This window comes from Vipera berus (genome assembly GCF_964194415.1).
Source record: "Vipera berus genome assembly, chromosome: 15".
NCBI classification, from domain to species: domain Eukaryota; kingdom Metazoa; phylum Chordata; class Lepidosauria; order Squamata; family Viperidae; genus Vipera; species Vipera berus.
The window spans coordinates 6,195,258-6,219,640 of record NC_138218.1 but is presented as its reverse complement, the minus strand read 5'-3'; the positions used below and the strand labels follow the sequence as shown (position 1 = coordinate 6,219,640).

The 24,383-nt window shown below is 45.6% G+C and overlaps 2 protein-coding genes across 2 annotated transcripts in view; one reads left to right on the top strand and one right to left on the bottom strand.

Annotated features, from left to right (window-relative positions):
- Positions 1-21,737, bottom strand: part of MEGF9 (multiple EGF like domains 9) — a 45,440-nt gene extending 23,703 nt beyond the window's left edge. The window contains exon 1 of the mRNA XM_081339824.1: positions 20,577-21,737. Within this exon, the coding sequence (XP_081195950.1) occupies positions 20,577-20,988 (412 nt within the window). The 5' untranslated portion in view covers positions 20,989-21,737. The remainder of the gene's footprint in view (positions 1-20,576) is intronic.
- LOC308674754 (uncharacterized protein) lies at positions 21,647-23,655 on the top strand (the record flags this gene model as incomplete). The annotated part of the gene is made up of 2 exons (XM_081339485.1): positions 21,647-22,289; positions 22,570-23,655. 2 exons carry the CDS (start codon positions 21,647-21,649, stop codon positions 23,097-23,099), a joined length of 1,173 nt encoding a protein of 390 aa, XP_081195611.1. The 3' UTR covers positions 23,100-23,655.
- Between the last annotated feature and the right edge of the window lie 728 nt (positions 23,656-24,383).

Genomic DNA, 24,383 nt, shown 5'->3' with positions numbered 1-24,383 from the left:
CGGAAGTGGCATCCACAGAGAACCGGTTGTTCACATCTTTGAATCCCACCACTGATGCAGCCCTAGCTCTTTAAAGCAGCTGCATCTTTCTTGGGATTGTGACAGAGGTTCCAGATTCTGAACTATAAATGGTGGCCACAGAGCAGGCTTTGACACACACATTTGGACACACCGTTCAGAACCTGCATCTCCATGATAATCCCCAAAATGGTGCAGCTGCTTTAAAGAGCTGCAGACCAGGATTGCATTCATGCTCCTGTGCACTCCAGAGCAACAGTTGGAGATCAGATCCAAATGGCACCACATTTCCTGTGATTTTCAGAAATAACTAAGACCCACCAGCCCTTCTGGCTGAAGATCATGGGAGCTGTCATGCAAGCCTCTGAAAAACACAAGTTGGGGGTTGACTGGTGTATATGAAGGCTGGTAGAGAACAAACAAGAACCTTGTTTGAAGGACTTGTTATGAAGAGCAGTTGCAGGATTTGGGTTTGGCTAGTCTAGAGAAAAGAAGGACTGGGGTGACATGATAGCTGGGTTCCAGTATTTGAGGGGCTGCCACAATACGTTGAGGGGCAACGTATTCTCCAAAGCACCAGAGGGCAGGACAAGAAGCGATGGATGGAAACTGATCAAGGAGAGAAGCAACCTGGAACTAAGGAGAAACTTCCTGACAGTGAGAACAATTAACCAGTGGAACAACCTGCCTCCAGAAATTGTGAATGCTCCAACACTGGAAGTTTTTAAGAAGAGACTGGACAAACATTTGTCTGAAATAGGATAGGATTTTCTGCCTGAGCAGGGGTTGGACTAGATGACCTCCAAGGACCCTTCCAGCTCTATTCTGATTGATTGATTGATTGATTGATTGATTGATTGATTGATTGAAGCAATAGAACGGCTTGCCTCCAGAGGTTGTAGGTGCTCCATCACTGGAGGTTTTTAAGAAGAGCCTGGACAGCCACCAGTCTGAAATAGTATAGGGTTGCCTGCTAGAGCAGGGGGCTGGACTAGAAGACCTCCAAGGTCCCTTCCAGCTCTATTCTGATTGATGCTTTGGGGAGGAAAGAGGATAATCAAAGCATCCAAGAAAGTTAACTTCCAAAATAGAACCAGCGTGCCTGGATTCAGAGGGAGCATCTGAAATCATTAACTATTGATTATGAAAGCTGCTAATTTTAACCTTGCATGCCTTAAAAGACAAGCCTGTGCATGAGAACTCAAGGCAGTTCGTGGAAATGGCCTCAAGAATCCAGAAATGTCTGTTTCAATTAGCTGAGAGAGGCACTGCTGCGTGTAAAAGCTGCAGCAAGAACTTCTTCTAGCAAAATCGCATACGAAGAAAGCCCTCCTTGCTGATTTGCTCCGTTCGGTAATATTTATCAGGATGGGAAAAATCAATATCCACCTACGCCAAGGTCCTTGGGAAGGACTCGATAGGTGGACAAAAATGCCAGGTTCAGTCCGAACATCTGCTAGACATCCGTCTGGACTGTGCAACGAACCACCATCAAAATAATAATCTGAAAATCGAAGTTGAAAGAGGATGGCCCAAACCAACCACAGTGGTTCCCGTGATTATCTGCACTCTGGGGATCATTTACTTCCAAAATCTTGGATGGCGCTTAAACAAAATCTGGGCATTGACAAAAATTCCTGTCAGTCAATTGCAAGAGGCCACTTTGCTTGAATCTGCACATACGTGACATTTTAGGCTGTTGGGAAGAACTCGATGTGTACGAAGACCGGCGCCAGCTACAAAACTGATCTCTGGGACTTCACATTGTTGATAATATTTAAAAAAAAAGTACACGCCGCCCTATTCCTGTTAGTCTAGTTAAGGGTTTGAAAGCGATAAAAAGATTTGGTTCAGATTGGTAGACCCACAAAGTATTTTTTTTTTAATGTAAAAATGTGTGGGTCACATCTGTAGTTCACAATCTTCATCTCTTTCGCCATCCCAGGAAAGACACGGCTGCTTGAAAGAGCTGCATTCGTGCTTCTGGGCACTCCCGAGCGATGGTTTGAAATCAGATCTAAAGAGCTGCACAATCCATAGTTCAGGCCTAACCAGCCGGCTGGAGTAATGGGAGTTGTAGTCCCAGACTTCTGAAAGTCACAGGTTGGGGTTGACTGTTATACACGAAAGCCGATAAAAGAACAAAGGAAGGAAAACCATCACAGGCAGGAAAATGTTGTTTGAGGAGGAATCAGGAGCCACCATGTTATGACCGTCGCCAGATTCAATTCTGTGATCTGATTTTTCTTGGATGTTCTTGGCGGCTCCATCCAAGGTTGATGGAGACATCCAAGGTTAGGCTGGGACTCCATTGTGCCATTCGGCCTCGGTCCAAGGTCCACTCATTTGGGTGGGGTTGGGTTTTCCTTTAACTGGCTGATATATACGCCCTCATCACGCATTGTAAGCAAGCAATTGTGCGTACAGTCGCAACAATGAGAAGTTCTACATTGTGTGAAAATAAATCAGGAGGGCGGAAGAGACACTAATCAGCTTTTATTGTTTTTTTGGGGGGGAGGGAGAGGAAAGGCAGAGCATGTTGCATTTACATGTTGCAGGGACTTAGTTTAATCTTTTTAAAATTGGTCTTAATTTTTGTATTAATGTTTTAAAAATTATACCCTGTAAACCGCCCTGAGTCCTTCGGGAAAGGGCGGTATATACATTCAATAAATTAAAATTAAATTAAATTAAAATCTATCACACGCTTCCTTCCTTCGCAGAGATCACAGCTGCGTTAGAAGGTAAGTCAATGAAACATGCCTCATTCACCCAGGCAGCATGATATGTTTTTTCCTAAAATCGCAACCGAAAACACACACACACCATGATGTTATCAGTTAACATCAGGGAGCAAAAACAAACTCGGAGTTAAAAAGGAGAAGTGTGTGTGGGGGGGAAGAATAACTGGTTAAGGAAGATTAACCAGTCAAGCAGGCAAGAGGTCAACTGGACTGATACTGAAGTGGTATGCAAGAAGATATTTTGAAGGCCTCCAAGGTGCTCATAAAGAAGAGGTGCTGAAATTTGGTGGTTTTTAAGAAGAGACTGGACAACCGTTTGTCTGAAATGGGATAGGGTTTCCTGCCTAAGCAGGGGGAAGGTGGACTAGAAGACCTCCAAGGTCCCTTTCAACTCTGCTATTCTATTCTATTCTATTCTATTCTATTCTATTCTATTTTATTCTATTCTATTCTATTCTAATTCCGTTCCATTCTATTCTTCATTCTTCTATTCTATTCTATTCTATTCTATTCTATTCTATTCTATTCCATATTCTATTCTATTCTATTCTATTCCATTCCATTCCATTCTCTATTCTATTCTATTCTATTCTATTCTATTCTATTCTATTCTATTCTATTCTATTCTAATTCTGTTCCAATCTATTCTTCATTCTTCTATTCTATTCTATTCTATTCTATTCTATTCTATTCTATTCTATTCTATTCTATTCTATTCTAATTCTGTTCCAATCTATTCTTCATTCTTCTATTCTATTCTATTCTATTCCATATTCTATTCTATTCCATATTCTATTCTATTCCATATTCTATTCTATTCTATTCTATTCCATTCCATTCCATTCTCTATTCTATTCTATTCTGTTCTATTCTATTCTATTCTATTCTATTCTATTCTATTCTATTCTATTCTATTCTATTCTATTAATTCTGTTCCAATCTATTCTTCATTCTTCTATTCTATTCTATTCTATTCCATATTCTATTCTATTCCATATTCTATTCTATTCCATATTCTATTGTATTCTATTCCATTCCATTCCATTCTCTATTCTATTCTATTCTATTCTTCTATTCTATTCTATTCTATTCTATTCTATTCTATTCTATTCTATTCTATTCTATTAATTCTGTTCCAATCTATTCTTCATTCTTCTATTCTATTCTATTCTATTCCATATTCTATTCTATTCCATATTCTATTCTATTCCATATTCTATTGTATTCTATTCCATTCCATTCCATTCTCTATTCTATTCTATTCTATTCTATTCTATTCTATTCTATTCTATTCTATTCTATTCTAATTCTGTTCCAATCTATTCTTCATTCTTCTATTCTATTCTATTCTATTCTATTCTATTCTATTCTATTCTATTCTATTCTATTCTATTCTATTAATTCTGTTCCAATCTATTCTTCATTCTTCTATTCTATTCTATTCTATTCCATATTCTATTCTATTCCATATTCTATTCTATTCCATATTCTATTGTATTCTATTCCATTCCATTCTCTATTCTATTCTATTCTATTCTATTCTATTCTATTCTATTCTATTCTATTCTATTCTATTCTATTCTATTCTATTCTAATTCTGTTCCAATCTATTCTTCATTCTTCTATTCTATTCTATTCTATTCTATTCTATTCTATTCTATTCTATTCTATTCTATTCTATTCTATTCTATTCTATTCTATTCTATTCTATTCTATTCTATTCTATTCTGTTCCAATCTATTCCATTCTCCATTCTCCATACTCTACTCTACTCTACCCTACTCCATTCCATTTCCTGGAACAGAAAAGGCACGGGAATAAGACTAGGAAGGGGCAAACCTACCTCTGTTTTGAGACCCCATCCTCAATTACAGTGACCGAAAGAAGCCACAGCTTTGGTTTGCACATCTAGCATAGCTTCCCACCAGCCACCTGCAGCACCAACCCTGAAAATTCTGGAGATTCAAGATCCCATAGAGCATCCAGACTGGGCGAACGTGATGTAAAATGTGTTTTGCACATTCCTCTTTCTTCTATTCGGATGCCTCCACAGTAGGGCCCTACCTTCTGAAGTCAGAGAAGCTTCAGTGACTCCCACCAAACAAAGATTGCAAAATGCCAACGGTTGTGCCTGTTCCCAAATGCACAATTCCACCCGCCAAGGATGAGCTCCTGAGCACGCAAGACTTCACTCGGCGGTTTCCTATTTAAGGTTGTTGGGTTTTTTTCTCCCACAGGGAACCAATTTTTGTAAACCTTGGGATTTTTACGAAGCGCAGGCGATTCCCCGGCCGGCCAGGCACAACCGTCCCTTTTAAAAATTGCAGAGTGTAGACTTAGCATTGTAGGATAAATAGCATCGCCTTCTGGAATGTTTTGCTACACAAGAGACCATTTTTGCCCTGGCGCAAGGGAGTAGTTGACAGATAGCATCTCTGCCTCCCTTTTTGAGCAAATCTATTTTTAATAGCACTGAGATGAAAGGTGAAGGAGTGGGAACGGGAATTCCTGAGCGGGAATTTTCTGACCCACCACAACCTTCCAGTCTTGGAATTTGCAGGAGCTATCAAACGAGGAAGAAGGTTTTGAAACGTTCAGCTGAGATGCACCTTCGCAACCAACTGGAAACTTCCGTTCCAGGATCCTGTTCCAACCTAAGCCTTAATTGAGGGGCTGCCCCAAAGAAGAGGGGGTGTGTGTCAAGCTATTCTCCAAAGCACCTGAACGCAGGTCAAGAAGCAACGGATGGAAACTAATCCAGGAGAGAAGCAACCTAGAATTAGGGAGGAATTTCCTGACAGTGAGAACAATTAACCAGTGGAACCACCTGCCTCCAGAAGTTGTGAATGCTCCAACACTGGAGGTTTTTAAGAAGAGACTGGACAGCCATTTGTCTGAAACAGTATACTGTCTCCTGCCTGAGCAGGGGGCTGGACTAGACGACCTCCAAGGTCCCTTCCATCTATTCTATTCTATTCTATTCTATTCTATTCTATTCTATTCTATTCTATTCTATTCTATTCTATTCTATTCTATTCTATTCTATTCTATATTCTATATTCTATTCCATATTCTATTCTATTCTATTCTATTCTATTCTATTCTATTCTATTCTATTCTATTCTATTCTATTCTATTCTATTCTATTCTATTCTATATTCTATTATTATTTTATTCTGTTCTATTCTATTCTATTTCCTAACAATGAGAACAATGAACCAATGGAACGACTTGCATCCAGACGTTATAGGTGTTCCATCACTGGAGATTTTTAAGAAGCGATTGGACACTCAGTTGTCTGAAATGGTTTAAGGTTTCCTGCTTGAGCGGGGGGTTGGACTGGATGACCTCCAACGTCCCTTCCAACTTTGTTATTCTGTTGTCCTGTTATTCTTTCATCCCCAGCAACCAATGGATTATCTTCTAAAGCAGCAATGACACAACGCTTGGCAACCTGGAGGTATCAGAACTCTTAGGGGGGGTGGGGAATATTTTGCAGGCTTTTTAATCATTCTCCTTCTGAGAGGAGAAATCCCTTTGAATCTCCCTCTCCTTGAAAGCAGGAAAATTTGGTAACATTCTCCAAAGTATGATCTACTTACACTTATTCCGTTGGATCTGCCAAAGGAACGACGTTCTGGAGTATTTTGAAAATACGATAGAAAAGCTTTCAAGGAACTCAAGAAACTGTTGGCATTACAACGGAAATAGGCCGACACCACCCAGCTTTAAAATTAGATAAATTTCAGGCCAGAATATCTATAGTTATCCACTAGAGTCTGGGGTCTTCTCTATCACTCCGTTTGCCCTTGGGAACAGCATACCCATGATTCCAGCATTCCAATCACTTTGATTGACCCCATTGGCTTTTCATGAGGTCTAGAAACCTGGATTATTCCTAAAAGACCAGAGACCGTTTCCTCATGGTTTTGTCTTTGTGCTTTAGCCACCCTGGTGTTTTATATCGTGGTGGACCTTTGTTTTATTCTGTTTTGACATATATAGGCCGATGTTAGCCGGCCAGATTCTCTATTCTCAGGCTGGGCAGCCACATAAATCAAATCGGCCAATGAGTAAACAAGCAGGCTGCCTTGTTAGTTCTTGGAAGCTGAGCAGGTTGCTGGGGAACAGGAAAAATCCGTTGCGCTTCTGTCTTGTTGGTGAGTTTCCCAAGAGATATCTCATTTTAGTGGCAAATACAAATGCAAAGTTGATGCTGAAGACCTTAGCCTGGCCTAACACAAGTATTAGCGCTTTTTTTTTGTTGGCTGCCGCCGAAAAACCTGACGGGCCAGAGTTAGTATAACAGAGTTGGAAGGGACCTTGGAGGTCTTCTAGTCCAACCCCTTGCTCAGGCAGGAACACTATGCCAATCTTGTCCAGTCTTTTCTTTAAAACTTCCAGTGATGGAGCATTCACAACTTCTGGCAGCAAGTTGTTCCGCTGGTTCATTGTTCTAACCGTTGGGAAGTTTCTCCTTAGTTCCAGGTTGCTTCTCTCCTTGATGAGTTTCCATCCGTTGCTTCTGGTCCTGCCTTCAGAGGCTTTGGAGAAGAGCTTGACTCCATCTTCTTTGGGGCAGCCCCTGAGATATCGGAACACTGCTACCATGTCCCCCCTCATCCTTCTCTTCATTAAACTAGACACACCCAATTCCAGCAACTGTCCCTTATATGTTTTGGCCTCCTGATCCTCTTTGTGGCTTTTCTCTGCACAGCTGTTTCCAAGTCCTCTTTTCTGTGCAAACTTTTAAACTGGTGGTTCTTCTCATTTGCAACTAGAGTTCTCCTCAAAAGGCCTTGATGTAAGAAGGGGATCTGGTTGTGTGGAACAACCTGATATCCCAGTGTGTATTTCCAGCAGGCAGGTCACAGCAGGTATGTGCCGTAGAGGTCGGCCTGTTACACAAGCCTCCCCTAGAGAAATGTTGCTCCGTTGAGGGTCAGAGTAAACCTGGGCTGGTTCCCGCACGTGGTGCCTAACACAAACATTGGCGCTCTCCACCTTTAGCAGGTGGGGAGAGAGATGATAACATTCATGGCCGGTGTGACTTTCCTCCGACGTCACTGGGACCGGTCTGCAAATAATCGGCTGGCTCAAAAACTCTTGATGGAGTGAATGCATTTGGAGGTTGATTTTCTAACAGTATAGGGACGCGGTGGCTCAGTGGGTTAGGACGCTGAGCTTGTCGATCAGAAGGTCGGCAGTTTGGCGGGTCGAATCCCGAGTGCTGCGTAACAGAGTGAGCGCCCGTTACTCGTCCCAGCTTCTGCCAACCTAGCAGTTCGAAAGCACGTAAAAATGCAAGAAGAAAAATAGGGACCACTACGGTGGGAAGGTAACAGCGTTCCGTGCACCTTTGGCGTCTAGTCATGCCGGCCACATGACCACGGAGACGTCCTCAGACAAGTGCTGGCTCTTCGGCTTTGAGCACCGGCCCCCGAGTCGGAAACGACTAGCACGCATGTGCGGGGGAACCTTTATCTTTACCTTTCTAACAGTATAACAAAGCTGGGAGGGACCTTGGAGGTCTTCTAGTCCAACCCCTTGCTCAGGCAGTAAATCCTATGCCATTTCAGACCAATGGTGGTCCAGTCTCTTCTTAAAAACCTCCAGTGTTGGAGCATTCACAACTTCTGGAGGCAACACGTTCCACTGGTTAATTGTTCTCACTGCCATGAAATTTCTCCTTCGTTCTAGGTTGCTTCTCTCCTTGATTAGCTTCCATCCGTTGCTTCTTGTCCTGCCTTCAAATTCAAATCGGGAATAGAGCTGGGAGGGACCTTGGAGGTCTTCTAGTCCAATCCCTGCTCAAGCAGGAGACCCTATACCATTTCAGACAAGTGGCTGTCCAGCTTGATTACCGCTTTTTGATTATTTGGCTATTTCAAAGCTATGTTCTTTTCCACTCCTGCCCTTCTAGAACTCTTTGGCGCAATTACATTCTGTCTGGCGTTAGAAGAGTTGTTCAACTGGTTCCATGAAAGAGGCTGGTAGTTAGTAAGAACCTGTTGGTTCAGGCTTCCACTAAAAACAAAGAAAAATCCCGCGCAACTTGCATTTGATTGGGAAATGTTGACAAAGCTTCCCTGGGTTTGGACAACATCTGAAGAACATCCTAAAATAAAGTGGAAGGTCTGTATTCAGAATAACAGAGCTGGAAGGGACCTTGGAGGTCTTCTAGTCCAGCCCCCCCGCTCAAGAAGGAGACCCCCATACCATTTCAGACAAGGGGCTGTCCAATCTCTTCTTCAAACCCTCCAGTGATGGAGTACCCACAACTTCTGGAGGCAAGTCGTTCCACGGATTAATTGTTCTCACAATTAAAGACGTTTCTTCTTAGTTCTAGGTTGTTTCTCTCTTTGATTAGTCTTGCTTCTTGCCCTGCCTTCAGATGGTACTTTGGAGAATGTTTGGTATAGGCTTCTTCAGGACCCAACCTTCTACAGGATGGATCGAAACCTCTCAATCCTGTGCCTGTAATGCAAAGATGGTCTTCATACCCACAGCTCACCTGTCCATTCTCAGATGCAGCATGTCTTCTTAACGCAGAAAAAGGAAAACAGCGACCATCTTGTTCTCGGTGGCATCTCATCTGGAGTTCTGAAAATGGTCATCTCAACACATCTGGAAGAAGCCAGGATGGAGCGAGCTGGATTTCTCTAAGCGTTGACCAACCTTCACAATATATTTTCTCAGCACTGTAGACATCTCTGGAGAGTTGGGGGGTTTGTATAATATGTCCCAACTTTGACCGTTGAGAGCCGGCCCTTTGTGTCTTGAGTTAGGACTCTGGATTGATTTGTTTGAGGCTCCATTTGTGCGTGTTGCCTTGGCTAGCCATGGTATTTTCACGGAATGCACAAGGCTCGTCTTGAAGTCAAACACGCCTAGGCCTGCTCGGTGAGGAAAATCTTTGAACTGTGAAGACCAGATTCTGTGAACACAGGCCTGAGTGTCCCGAGACAACACCTCCTGAATTATATAAGGCAACAAGATCACATTCCTTGCGAAGCTAAACAGGACACTTGGCGTGTATCCCGAGAATATGACTCACTCGAAGATATTGGCTAGAGGGCAAGGGAGCGAATTTAAATATGTCCTGTCAAAGTCTTAGAGGAAGAAGCAAGCTTTTGTAGATGCTCTTTCAAGAGGCAACTGGACTTGCTTGTTTTTCTTTGAAGACCTTTCCCTTCTCATCCCAGAAGCTTCTTCAGGTCTGATTGGATGGTGGGGAAATGGGAGGATTTATACTCCTTGCAGACGGCTGGTCGTTTGCCTTCTTTTAGAGAGTCCTTGAGGCCACTTGGAGGTTTACCTATCTGTGTCCTCAGGGTCACTCTGAGTGGTGCAAATGGGTGTGAGGCCTCCTTGGCTGCAGGATGTTGTCTGCCTTGGGTCCCTTCCTTGTTGGAGACGGGCGCAGGCTGTTGGGGAAGTGTCTATGTTCTCTGCATCTCAAACTGAAGCGCAAACGGTTCCTGCAGTCTTGCAAAAAAAAACAACCTGAAATTTTGATTTTGTTTTTGCTAATTAGATCGGTTTATGGTTATAGAAATGGTTTGTACACACCGTTGTGTAAGAGCAAAAAGTTGCGGTTGTATTGTTGTTATTTCCTACTGTGCCTTCTTCTTTTCTTTTCCCTTTATTTTCTTTTTCTCCTCCCTCCCTCTCCTCCTAGTTTGCGATTTGGAATTTCTCTTTGTATTTTATATTTTGCTTTTTAAAAAATATATTTAATTAATTATTATTTTTTTCCCAGTAACAATCTTTAGTGCTTAGTGAACAGCCTGTTGTCTGGGTTCATATATCAAAAAACAGTCAATAATAATTAATTTCTATTGTTCCATAACCAATATATTAATTAATGATTTATTTCCTTGATCTTCTCTTCTTCCGGCAGTATCCTCCTCTTATCACCATTAAGCAAATCTAGTTCTTAATACTCTCAATACATACACGACTGGATGTAAACATTTTTTTCTCGTGTTTGTACAAGTAACAGTCACATCAGCATGTATAGAATCTTTTCTGACCGGCTTATGTTTCAATTGTGCTTGTAAAAATCGTCTCATTAAGTCACTCTGTGTATTTTGCATTTTGATCAACCAATGCAGCTATTATTAAAAAAAAAAAATAATACATTTGAGTCCGTTGCCAAGTGTCTGAATTTTCGCCACTTGAACGTGGAGATGCTGCAAGGGGCACATGTGTGGAAAACAGTCCTAAGTCAAACGGTCGCCAAACAAAATGTTGTTAAGAAGGACTGGTTGTATATATGCACCTTCCTCCGTGTCATTTAGGCAGAAGGATGATGTAGCCCATCATCCCCAGAACAATTGCTCTAAACTCTTCAGATTCCTAGTTTTCGTCCCCCCCATCCCTTTTTTATTTCCCTATTTTGTAATTTACTGCTATTTTGACCGCGGTGGCATGTTCAACGGCCCCCAGCCACAGGGAGGAGGGCAAGGAAGCTATAAATCCGGTCAATGAATGAGATCAATAAGACAAAAATAAAAGGCGGATGTGATCAAGGGTCATCCATCACGGCAAAACAAGGCAGTCCGACGTCCCGAGGCGTCTGGCTTCTCACTTTGCACTTCAGAATCTTCTCCTGGAAGCCCAGAGGAAGAAAAAAAATAGCGTGGCAAACCGGCAGCCTACAAATGTTTGTGGTGGTGTGTGCAGATGTATGTTTATCTTCATGCCAAGGGTGATGAAATATAGTTCCCTTAGGGGGTGGAGGTGGGGCACTTCATAAATAAATTCAGGGCAATGCAAATTCGGGGCAAATCTCTTTAGTTCCAGGTTGCTTCTCTCCTTGATGTGTTTCCATCCGTAGCTTCTTGTCCTGCCTTCTGGTGCTTTGGAGGATAGGCTGACCCCCTGTTTCTCTGGGGCAGCCCCTCTACAAGACTGCTATCATGTTACCCCTAATCCTCTCCTCTTTGTTAGACTAGACTAAGGTGGAACATAGACTCATATGGGTGGAAGGGACCTTGGAGGTCTTCTAGTCCAGCCCTCTGCTCAAACAGGAAACCCTAAACCATTCCAGACAAATGGCTGTCCAGTCTCTTCTTAGAAACCGCCAGCAATGGAGCACCCACAACTTTTGGAGGCAAGTTGTTCCACCGATTAATTGTTCCCACTGTCAGGAAATTTCTCCAGGTTGCTTCTCTCCTTGGTTAGTTTCCATCCGTTGCTTCTTGTCCTGCCTTCGGGCGCTTTGGAGAATAGCTTGACTCCCTCTTCTTTGGGGCAGCCCCCTGAGATATTGGAAGGCTGCTACCCTGTCCCCTTCCTAGTCCTTCTCTTCATTAAACTGGACGTACCCAATTCCAGCAACCGTTCTTCCAACCTTTTAGCCTCCAGTCTCCTGATCATCTTTGTTGCTCTTCTCGGCACTTTTTCCTAGAGTCTCGTCGTCTTTTTTTTTTTTAATGTCACGGCAATCCAAGGAAATGACTCCAGACTTGCACAAAGCCCCTCGGTCCCTTTCGGAGAAATGGGGGGGGCGACTTCGTGAGAACCTCCGCGAAACCTTCGCCGTTGCCCCCATCACTACAGCTGGGAAGCAGACATCCCAGAATTGCGCCCTGTCTTTTGATCGGCCTCTCTCGTTCCCTTCTTTTGAAGGACGCCTACGGCAATCTGGCTCAAGGCCTATATATAACCTGCTGTTTCCTAGGTTTCCTCATCAAAACTACGGCACTCCTCTTGCCGTATGGCATCTTGTGTGCCAGCCAGAGTCTTCCTCCAAAGAAGCCAGGGTTGATTGATGGCCTTCATTAAATAAGACACGGTGGCCTGCTTTCTCACAAACCCCGTTCGGCATCCTGCTTTCTGTTCACGCAGTCCTTGCGTCGCCGCAACGTCAACGGCTCCCGAGCCGCGTACCAAAAGGAAGGATGGGGTGGACCATATTGGCACCCTGGGAAGGAAGAGACTCCTCCTACAAAATTAAGTCAATCCAAAGAAAATGGGGGTTTATTTATTCTATATCTATATCTATAAGGTAAAGGTAAAGGTTCCCCCGCACATGCGTGCTAGTCGTTTCCGACTCTAGGGGCCGGTGCTCATCTCCGTTTCATAGCCGAAGAGCCAGCGCTTGTCCGAGGACGTCTCTGTGGTCATGTGGCCGGCATGACTAGACGCCAAAGGCACACGGAACGCTGTTACCTTCCCACCGTAGTGGTCCCTATTTTTCTACTTGCATTTTTACGTGCTTTTGAACTGCTAGGTTGGCAGAAGCTGGGACGAGTAACAGGCGCTCACTCTGCTACGCGGCACTCGGGATTCGACCCGCCAAACTGCCGACCTTCCGATCGACAAGTTCAGCGTCCTAACCCACTGAGCCACCGCGTCCCTTTTATCTATATCTATATCTATATCTATATCTATATCTATATCTATATCTATATCTATCTATCTATCTATTATGCAAAAGATTAAAACACAAAATCCAGAGGGGGGGAGGGGGCAAAAAAAAAGTTAACAAAGACAAAGCAGAACCAGACGAGACCAGTTTTTTTTTAAAAATGTGAATCAAAAGGACAAAAAATATAAAATAAAAATAAAACAGCAGCCAAGTTAAAAGTTCAAGGCCCTGGTTTAGCAAACTGCTTACTTACAAGCGCAAGCCCCAAAATTTTTATCGCTAAGCCAGACAATTCTTAAGTGAATTTTGTCCCATTTTTACGACCTGTCTTGCCACGGTTTTTAAGTGGGTCACTGCAGTTATTAACTTATTCACGTCGTTAAGCGAATCTGGCTTCCCCACCCCCCACCCCCTTGACTTTGCTTGTCCGAAGGTCGCAAAAGGAGATCGCGTGAACCTGAGACACTGCAACCGTCATAAATACGAGTCGGTTGCCAAGCGTCTGAATTTTGACCACGTGACCACGTGGATGCTGCAACGGCCGTAAGTGTGAAAAACGCTCAGTAAATAAACTGTTGTAAGTCGGGGACGCCCTGTATTGTAATTTACTCGTAGAAAGTCTATGATGGTTTCTTAACTACCTCAAATCACCCCAATCGTTATTTCTGATCCACCCAGGATCAAATACCTTCCTTTGGTTCTTAACAATCACACCTTTTCTTGGGATTTTAACTGGGAACCTTCCCAACAATTGCCTCTCGTTGCCAAACTCTCTGTTGTAAATATGTCTGCAGCATCATTGTTAAAAAAAAAATAAAAAAATCCCCAAAATTGGGATCTTGACTGAAAGCCGAAGAAGAAGGAACAGAGCAAGCCATCTTGGATCGAGGGTATATTCCCCCTGCAACATTGTGCTGCAGTTTATCGCCTTCTCCTTGGAAGGCCTCCTTGCTGTGGTTGCACATCACACAACGAAAGCGAAAGACGAAGCTCAAAACGAAAGGCTTCAGCTGCGCAAACCACAATCCCACGTGATTCAGAGGGGTTGGGGGGAACTGTACAGTCAGAGGTACACTATTTCTTTTTTTCTTTTTCTTTTTAATTGCAATAAACAGAGAAGCGAATGTTCAGAATGCAGAAGCGCCAGCTTTCTCAAAAGAGTCAAATATTTTAGAAAAAAAACAAAACGGGCAGTCCAAAATGTTGGAGGTGGCCCTCACATAGGAGAGCGATGCACAACTAAACTCTTATCCAAAAAGTCTATCCGGGTAATAAATAACATAATGAGGAAAGGTAAAGCGTTGGCCATTTTTTTTTAAAAAAAAAGGCAGAGGTGAAACTGACTAGGACAGGAAGCTGGTCTCTGGGATTCAAAGTTACGTGGAGAGAGAAATATTTAAAAAAACAAATCTGAAATAAGGAGTCAAAAGTAGTCAAGGTTCTAGAAAACAAAGCCTTGTAACCAGTTTAATAAATATATAAATATAATATAATAAGGAAAGAGGAAACTTGACCATTGTAATTATTATTATTTTTTTGAGAAAGTCTACTTGAAACTGACTAGGACAGGAAGCTGGCCTCTGGGATTCAATGTGGACAGAGAAATATTTAAAAAAACAAATCTGAAATAAGGAGTCAAAAGTAGTCACGGTTCTAGAAAACAAAGCCTTGTAACCAACATAATGAGGAAAGACGGACCTTTGACCATTGTAATTATTATTATTATTTTTTTAAAAATGTACTTGAAACTGACTAGCACAGGGAAGAGGCCTCTGGGATTCAAAGTTACGTGGACAGAGAAACATTTAGGAGAATAAGTCTGAAATAAGGGCTCAAAAATGGTCAAGATCGTAGAAGCTTTGAAAATGCTTTGCAGGACAGACCGACAACTGTCCCATGAAAACGACAAAACGAGTCCCACTGAAAAAACATTGTCTGTGTTGCCAGAAGTCCCCACAACAGGTAAGATAGACCAAAACGCAATTTCCTTTGTGTCTTGTTGCCCAAATAATCCAAAGGAGGGGAGTTAAAAAGCAACACTGCAATTAGTTCAGGATGGATTCCAGATGTGCACCTGCAAGACTTCGAAGCTGGTCTCAAAACGCAACAGCTACACGTCGTGTGGCCAAAAGGGAAAACGGGGGGGGGGGACAAAGAAAGCCAGCCACTACACCACGTTTGCCAGGTTAATCGCATCCAAATCTTCCAAATTAAGTTCCTACCTAAGCCAGCATCTAACAATCACACCGTACAGAGGGTCTGTTTGGGGGAGGAAAAATAACTTCATTCGATTCATTTAGTAATGGCTAATTTGGAAGCCATTTCTGAAACATGTGAAGAAGATTTACACCAGGGGTGGGGAAACTCCGCGCCATCACGTCCACGTGAATTTCCAATCTGCTCAAGAGAGTGATGGGAACATTTTTGATTCTGAAAAATGTTCTGAAGTCCCAACAGCAAAATTGCCCGCTGCTTTTAAGTTCACCATGGCTCATATTTATTATTGAGGGTTTTCCAGAAGATCAAAAAGGGACGCGGTGGCTCAGTGGGTTAGGACGCTGAGCTTGTCGATCAGAAGGTTGGCAGTTTGGCGGGTCGAATCCCAAGTGCCGCGTAACAGAGTGAGCGCCTGTTACTCGTCCCAGCTTCTGCCAACCTAGCAGTTCGAAAGCACGTAAAAAACGCAAGTAGAAAAATAGGGACCACTACGGTGGGAAGGGAACCGTGTTCCGTGCGCCTTTGGTGTCTAGTCATGCCGGCCACATGACCACGGAGACGTCCTCGGACAAGCGCTGGCTCTTCGGCTTTGAAACGGAGATGAGCACCGGCCCCTAGAGTCAGAAACGACTAGCATGCATGTGCGGGGGAACCTTTACCTTTACCTTTAGAAGATCAAAAAGTCACCCTGAGCTTTAATGGCGTCCTTGGGAGCTGAGCTTTTCTTACGAACGTCCGTTTATCGTAAACAAAAGCGATTGCAAAAGAGAGCATTAATTTTTTTTAAAAAAACAACCATAAACAGAAACCACCCAAGTATATTAAATGGTTCTCTTAGGCATAATGCGCAGAACCAACACTTGTGGTTCATACAGACAACCCAGAGTTAACCCAAAGGTGCTTTTTTTCCCCAAGAGGCAACTGGGCTCCCTTTGTTTTTCCTTGAAGACCTTTCGCTTCTCACCCCGGAAGCTTCTTCCCTTCGGATGGAACTTGAAATCCTCCCATTCCCCCACCATTCAGTCAGAGCCGAAGGAGCTTCTGGGATGAGAAACGAAATGTCCTCAAGGAAAAACAAAGGAAATCCAGCTGCCTCTTGAAGAAGCCCCTTTGGGACAACCGTGATCTGGATGGCTGAGAATCTCCACAGACCTGAAGATATGATTCTCCCAAGAGCGTGGATGACTGAGAATCTCCATAAACTAGAGTTAAAAACAACCTGGTTTAGCAAAGGAAAAGGGAAGAACCATTTCTTCATTCCTCATCTTTCATAGCTTCGAGTAAGCAGCTGATTAACAACATCATAGATGCTCTGCTGAGTTGGACTACTAACAACAGAGGGAGAGAATCAAGGTCATGTGAAGTGTTGGTACCGCTTTACAAGGCCTTGGTAAGGCCACACTTGGAATGCTGCATCCAGTTTTGGTCACCACGATGTAAAAAAAAAATGTTGAGACTCTAGAAAGAGTACAGAGAAGAGCAACCAAGATGACCAGGGGACTGGAGGCTAAAAAATATAAGGGACAGTTGCTGGAATTGGGTATATCTACTTTAATGAAGAGAAGGACGAGGGGGGAACATGATAGCAGTCTCCCAGTATCTCAGGGGTTGCCCCAAAGAAGAGGGAGTCAAGCTCTTCTCCAAAGCGCCTGAAGGCAGGACAAGAAGCAACGGATGGAAACTAACCAAGGGGAGAAGCAACCTAGAACTAAGGAGAAACTTCCTGACAGTTAGAACAACTAACCAGTGGAACAACCTGCCTCCAGAAGCGGTGAATGCTCCAACACTGGAAGTTTTGAAGAAGAGACCGGACAGCCATTTGTCTGAAATGGTATAGGATTTCCTGCCTGAGCAGGAGGTTGGACTAGATGACCTCTAAGGTCCCTCCCAACATTTTGTTGTTGCTGCTGCTGCTGTTGTTGTTATTATTATTATTATTCCCTGCTTCTGAAAGGAGAAAAGGATACAGTCAGATGACAAAGGCATCCATCACAGTTGCCATGACTTAGATCAGGGGTCTTCAAACTTGGCCCTTTTATGACTTGTGGGCTTCAATTCTGGGAGCTGAAGTCCAGAAGTCATAAAAGGGCCAAGTTTGAAGACCCCTGACTTAAAACAAAGGATGCCTTTCTTGGAGGAGGGAAGGAAGAGAGTGCCACACCTAATTTTTCCATCTTCCACCCACAGAACAAAACCCGAAGACAAAAGCGTCACCAACCCAAACCTGATGAATTAGCTCAGATCAAACTTGGGTGAACTCTTTCGTCTTGTCCAGGCAGGCATCTTTATCTAACACAGCCCAGTCCTCTCTGGAGCCATCTGCTTGGGCGGTGATTATTCTTCATCCCTCCTAAATCATGAGGGATAATATAATCTTATCAAACCCCCGCTTGGGGCTCTGCCAAAGTAAAAAAAACAAAAAAACAACCAATAACCAGAATCACAAAAGGAAGGGAAGTGACTCAGGATGACAGACAATGCCCTGGGAAAAAAAATGAGATCGGATGAGAAAGGAGGAGAAGATAGGTCATGGCAAGATCCTACGGAAAATCAAAAAGCCACCTTCAATTTCCTGCCTTTCTTTTCCTGAGGGACTCGGCTCCTGAATGGCTTCCTAAAGGAAGCTGTCAAATGACAATCACTTTCCCAAAGAGAGAACAAGATTTTCACCCTCCGGTTATCTTAGCTCAAGGTTGTGTTGAGCCTCCGCACCCATAATTCCCGGCCTGCCAGGGTGATGCTAGCTTCCAGTTATGGGAGCAGGAAGTCCTAGCTCTAGAAGCTCCTTCTGGGTTAAAGGGAAGATGATCTTCACCTTGCTAGCGTCTTGATTTCCTCCAGGGTCAAACCCGAAGATCATAAACAAAACGAGAGTGACAGGAACAATTAGAGGACAGACGTCAAAATGCATAGATGTTATTAACGTGGATGTTGAAAGTAGCAACACGCTGGATGTCTGGTGTGGCCCAAACTAAAGAGGACACCGCCGATGTTTCCACTTGGTCAGCCTTTTTAGTCCAATCTTTGCCATGCAACTGGACTTTGTTTGTTTGTTTTTCCTTGAAGAGGTTTCGCTTCTCACCCAAGAAGCTTCTTCAAGTTCGGACTAAGAAAATCCAGTTGCCTTTTGAAAAAAAAAACCGCCTTTGGGACATCCTTCAAGATGTTGGCTACCTCCTGAAGGACCAACGCCAAGGATGACCAATTCTTCATCCACCTTGCTCCCTCTCGAGAGTTTACAACAGCAATTGCAACTTATAGACTTATATTTTTGATCACATGACCCTGGGAATTCTATGAATCAGAATAGAGCTGGTAGGGACCTTGGAGGTCTTCTAGTCCAGCCCCCTGCTCAAGCAGGAGACCCTATACCATTTCAGACAGATGTCTGTCCAGTCTCTTCTTAAAAACGTCCAGTGATGGAGCATCCACAACTTCTGAAGGCAACCTATTCTACTGGTTAATTGTCCTCACTGTTAGGAAGTTTCTCCTTAATTCCAGGTTGCTTCTCTCCTTGATTATTTTCCATCCGTTGCTTCTTGTCTTGTCTTCTGGTGCTTTGGAAAATAATTTGACCCCCTCCTCTTTGTGGCAGCCCCTCAAATACTGGATATGTTGCTATCATGTCCCCGCTAGTCCTTCTTTTCTCTAGACTGGCCATTCCCAAATCCTGCAGCCGTTCCTCACATGTTTTGGTCTCCAGGCCCTTAATCGTCTTAGTTGCTCTTCTTTGCACTTTTTCCCAAAGTCTCAACATCTTTTTTTGTAATCTGGTGACCAAAACCGGATGCAGTATTCCAGGCGTGGCCTTCTTAAGGCTTTACAAAGCTGTAATAATACTTCAACGTGATTTTAATTCTACGCCTTTGTTTTTATACAACCAAAATGCCACTTGAAAAGTGCTTTATGGCCCTCTCTAAGCAGTTTATGGAGTCAGCCTATTGCCCCCCCCCGCGCGCCCAAAACAATCTGGATCCTCATTTTATGACCTTCGGAAGGATGGAAAGCTGAGTCAACCTTGAGCTGGTCAGCAGAGTTAGCCTGCAATTCTGCATTCTAAGTCCGGAGAAGGAAGGAAGGAAGGAAGGAAGGAAGGAAGGAAGGAAGGAAGGAAGGAAGGAAGGAAGGAAGGGAGGGAGGGAGGGAGGGAGGGAGGGAGGGAGGGAGGGAGGGAGGGAGGGAGGGAGGAAGGAAGGAAGGAAGGAAGGAAGGAAGGAAGGAAGGATAGTAGCCATAGACTTAAATACCGCTTCTCTAAGCAGTTTACAGAGTCAACAATCTGGATCCTCATTTTACCGACCTCGGAAAGATGGAAGGCTGAGTCAACCAGGATGGTTCAAGATGTTTACTAGCTTATATTGGATTACAAGTCCAGGTGTCCCTCAACTACGGAAGCTCTCTTTAGCATCCACACCGTTGTGCCCAGAGGTTCTCCAAGGCAGGAAAGGAAAATAACTCCATGCAAACGGAGATGTCACCCAGCCGGAATGGAATTTCCCCTTGACACCTCCAACCCCCCCCCCAACCCCACGGCTGCCTTTTCACACACAAAAGCTTTGCATATCTCCAACCTGGCGCCCGCCCTTCGGTTACGTTGGGCAGCAGTTCCATGGGGAACGGTGGGATTTCATGGCGGACCCATCCGGGGAATGCAAAGATCCCCTTTTCAGATGCCCAAATGATAGATAGATAGATAGATAGATAGATAGATAGATAGATAGATAGATAGATAGATAGATAGATAGATAGATAGATATATATAGAGAGAGAGATGGATGTATGTTCCTGATCTTGGAAAAAACCTTGTTTTTTGAAGCCACCTGCAAAAAACGTCCTTCCTGCAAGGTTGGCGTAAGCTGGCTTCTTTCCCGGCCCTGAACGCAGATATTCTAGCAGATCAAAGAAGCTCTGGCTAGCTTCAATCTTCAGCCATTCCTTTTACTTGCCACCCACCCACCCAGTTTCTTTTTTCACCCCACCCTCCCATATACGAAGGGCTCCCATGGGCCACAGTAGGCTTCGGAAGATGGGGGACGCTAGCCGAGGCCCGCCAGAAGCTGGGGGGAAAAAAAATCCCGGGGCCTCCTTTGGCCCCGCGGACAGCCGGAGGACGGCCTTGACCCCTGGCTTCAAACCAGCCTGGCTCCCCCCTCCCCAAAAGCCGCCTCCAGCGCTGCGCTTCGGCTGGGCGCGCCGGCTTGGCGCTCGCCTCCGCTCACCTGCTCCGCTGGGCACCGGCGCCTCCTCCTCCTCTTCTTCCTCCTTCTCCTCCTCCTCCTCCTCCTCTGCCGGCGGGGGAGGCCCGTCAGTTGGGGGGCCGGGGGTCTCCTCCTGCGGGACAGGCCAGGCGGAGGCCGGGGGCGACGAGGAAGGGGCCGGCCAGGTGAAGAAGGTCGGGGCAGGGCCGGGACGCGCGCTCTCGGCGCCCTGCGGAGGAGCTTGGCGAGGGGCGTTGGGGGTCCAGGCGGCCGGCTCGTTCTCGCCGCTGCCTTCCCCTCGGCGGGGCCAGGCGGGCGCGGGGGAGGAGGAGGAGGAGAAGCGGGGAGCCTGCCCGGAGCCGCCGGGGGGGTCGCGGGGCTGCAGGGCGCACGCCGAGCCCAGCCCCAGCAGCAGCAGCACGGCGGGCAGCATCGTACCGCGGCCGCCGCCCCCCGTCCATCCAGCCGGGGAGGGGTCCCGCGGATCTGGCCCAGGCGGGGGTGGGAGAGGGGGGTGGGGAGGGGAGGGGGGGGAAGTGGGGGTGGGGGGGTGTCTGCTGCCGCTGCTACCGCAGCGGTTGCCAGGAGGGTCCCTCTGGCTGGCTCAGGCGCGGGCAGGAGCGAGCGGGCAGCCGGGGTGCGGGCGAGAGGAGAGCCGGGACCACCATGGCATCTTCTCGTTCCCGAGCTCGGGAGGCAGAAGCGCGCCCCGTTCTTCTTCTTCTTCTTCTTCTTCTTCTTCCTCCTCCCTTTTCTCCTCCTCCTCCCCCTCCTCCTTCTTTTCCTCTTCCTCCTCCTCCTCCTCCTCCCTTTTCTCCTCCTCCTCCTCCTCCTCCTCCCTTTTCTCCTCCTCCTCCCCCTTCTTCTCCTCTTCCTCCTCCTCCTCCTCCTCCAGGCAGCGAAGCGAGAGAAAGGAGGAGGCTGGAAAAAAAAAAGAAGGGAGAGAGAGAGAGAGAGAGAGAAAGAAAGAGAGAGAAAACGGAGGGCGACGGGCTGGGGACCCAGCCAATGGGAAGGCGGCTGGGCCACGTGACCGGCCCGGCCCGGGCTCCTGGGGGGGGGGAGAAAGCAGCCCGGTCGGCCAATGGGCAATGGGCTGGGAGGCTGAAGACCCGCCTCTCCCGGATCCCCGACAGCTGGAAGAGAAAGGGGTCGTTTCACACACACACACCACACGCGTTTCCCGAGCGACCAGGAGATGCTCCGGCCGGGGACGGCGATGGCAGCAGCAGCAAACAAAGGAGGATCGGGCTCAAGGCTCTCTCCTCGCCCCCACCCCCCACCCCCGCCTCCAGCCCCCAGCATCGCTTCGATTGCAATCCGGATTGAGAGAAGCGGAGTTAGCTGAAAGCGGCAACCTGCGCCTCTGGGCTGGGAGTTGGCTTTTCCTTCCAGCAGCGCATCCTGGAAAGCTCGCTTCCTACCTCCTGCTTTGGGGGAGGCAGAAGGCCCTCTGCCCATGCTCAGAGGAAGCCCCGAGGACTCCCCACCTGGCGGCAGCCCAGGCTCTCCCTCTCTTTCTTGTTCTTCTCTTTCTTTCTCTCTCTCTCTCTCTGCAGGATAGATTCCCCAAAGGTGAATTATTTCTCTCTCTTGTTCTCTCTTTTTCTTGTTCTTTCTCGTTCTCTCTCTTCTTGTTCTCTTTCTCTCTCTCCTCTTTCTCTTTCTGGTTCTTTCTCTCTCTCTCTCTCTCTCTCTCTCTCTCTCTCTCTCTGCAGGATAGATTCCCCAAAGGTGAATTATTTCTCTCTCTCTCTCTCTTGTTCTCTCTTTTTCTTGTTCTTTCTCGTTCTCTCTCTTCTCGTTCTCTTTCTCTCTCTCTCCTCTTTCTCTTTCTGGTTCTTTCTCTCTCTCTCTCTCTGCAGGATAGATTCCCCAAAGGTGAATTATTTCTCTCTCTCTCTTTTTCTTGTTCTTTCTCGTTCTCTCTCTTCTTGTTCTCTTTCTCTCTCTCCTCTTTCTCTTTCTGGTTCTTTCTCTCTCTCTCTCTCTCTGCAGGATAGATTCCCCAAAGGTGAATTATTTCTCTTTCTTGTTTTCTCTCTCATTCTTTCTCGTTCTCTTCTTCTTGTTCTTTCTCTCTTGTTCTCTTTTTGTCTTTCTTGTTCTTTCTTATTCTCTCTCTTCTTGTTCTCTCTCTCCTTGTTCTCTTTCTCTCTCTCCTCTTTCTCTTTCTTGTTCTCTCTCTCTCTCTCTCTCTCTCTGCAGGATAGATTCCCCAAAGATGAAATATTTCTCTCTTTCTTGTTCTCTCTCTCTTCTCTTCTTCTTGTTCTTTCTTGTTCTCTCTTGTTCTTTCTCGTTCTCTCTCTCCTTGTTCTCTCTCTCCTTGTTCTCTCTCTCTCTCTCTGCAGGATAGATTCCCCAAAGTTGAATTATTTCTCTCTTTCTTGTTCTCTCTCTCTTCTCGTTCTCTTCTTCTTGTTCTTTCTTGTTCTCTCTTGTTCTTTCTTGTTCTCTCTCTTCTTGTTCTCTCTCTCCTTGTTCTCTTTCTCTGTCTCCTCTTTCTCTTTCTTGTTCTCTCTCTCTCTCTCCCCAGGGTAATTCCCCAAAGGTGTTAGTGGTGGACCCCAAGAAAGCTTGTCAAGAGATGGCTAGCTCCACGTGCTGGATCCCCACCCCCACCCCACGTGTCCAATGGCATCCCACCCTCTTGTCTTGGGAAGCCAGATCTTGAGGCCGATGGGCCCTCTCGTGAGAAACTCAGAACATTAGGTCCTCCACCTCCTTTGCTGGGATGTCCACAAAACATCTATGGGACAACTGGACATAATTTGGACTCTTCCTACCCAACCTACACGAGGCCAGAGACGGGATGGGGTGGGGTGGGGGCTCTTCAGAGAACATCCTAATGAGTGAAAAAGCTTGTTAAGAAATTCGCCGGCTGAACCCAGCCGATGGGACTCGTTTGTCCTCTTCTGGGTCCTCACTTCACCCCCCTGAAATATTAGCAAGGGCCAAAGAGGGCTTTTCCAACCAAATCCTCTTTTCTTCTTCTTGAGATTTAATTTCATTCTCAAAAGAGTGAAAGACAGAAGCCTTGTTTTTTGACTTCCGGGAAGGAGAGCCTCGATTGCACGGAGGTGCCCCAGTTTCGTGCTTCGGTTCCCATTTCCTTTCGCGACAAGGCGGTCATCAAGCCCAGGAGAGAGAGAAGAGAGAGAGGAGAGGAGAGAGAGAAGAAAGAGAAAGAGAGAGGAGAGAGAGAGGAAGAGAGAGAGAGCGAAGAGAGGAGAGAGAAAGGAGAAAGAAGAGAGAGAAGAGAAAAAGAGGAGAGAGAGAGAGGAGAGAGAAGAGAGAGAGCAAAGAGAGAGAGAGAAGAGGAGAGAGAAGAGAAAGAGAGGGAGAGGAGAGAGAGAGCGAAGAGAGGAGAGAAAAAGAGGAGAAAGAAGAGAGAGGAGAGAGAAGAGAGGAGAGAGAAAGGAAGAGAGAGAGCGAAGAGAGGAGGGAGAAGAGAGAGAGGAAGAAAGAGAGAGAAGAGAGGAGAGAAGAGAGAGAAAGAGGAGAGAGAGAGAAAGAGAGGAGAGAGAGAGGGAGACAGAGAGAGCGAAGAGAGGAGAGAGAAAGAGAGGAGAGAGAGAGAGCGAAGAGAGGAGAGAGAGAGGAGAAAGAAGAGAGAGAAGAGAGAGAGAAAGAGGAGAGAGTGAGAGAGAGACGCCCACGGCTTTCTTCTCCTTGGTCACCAGCCAACCAAACCTTCCCCGGGGGAAGGAGGTGGCTGCAATTCACAGGTGTGCCCAACTCTCTAATGAGAGAGATGCCCAGCTGGGTGGTGCCTGGCACAGTGTGATCTTACCTTCTCTCTGCCAGCTTTGGAAGGACAAAGGT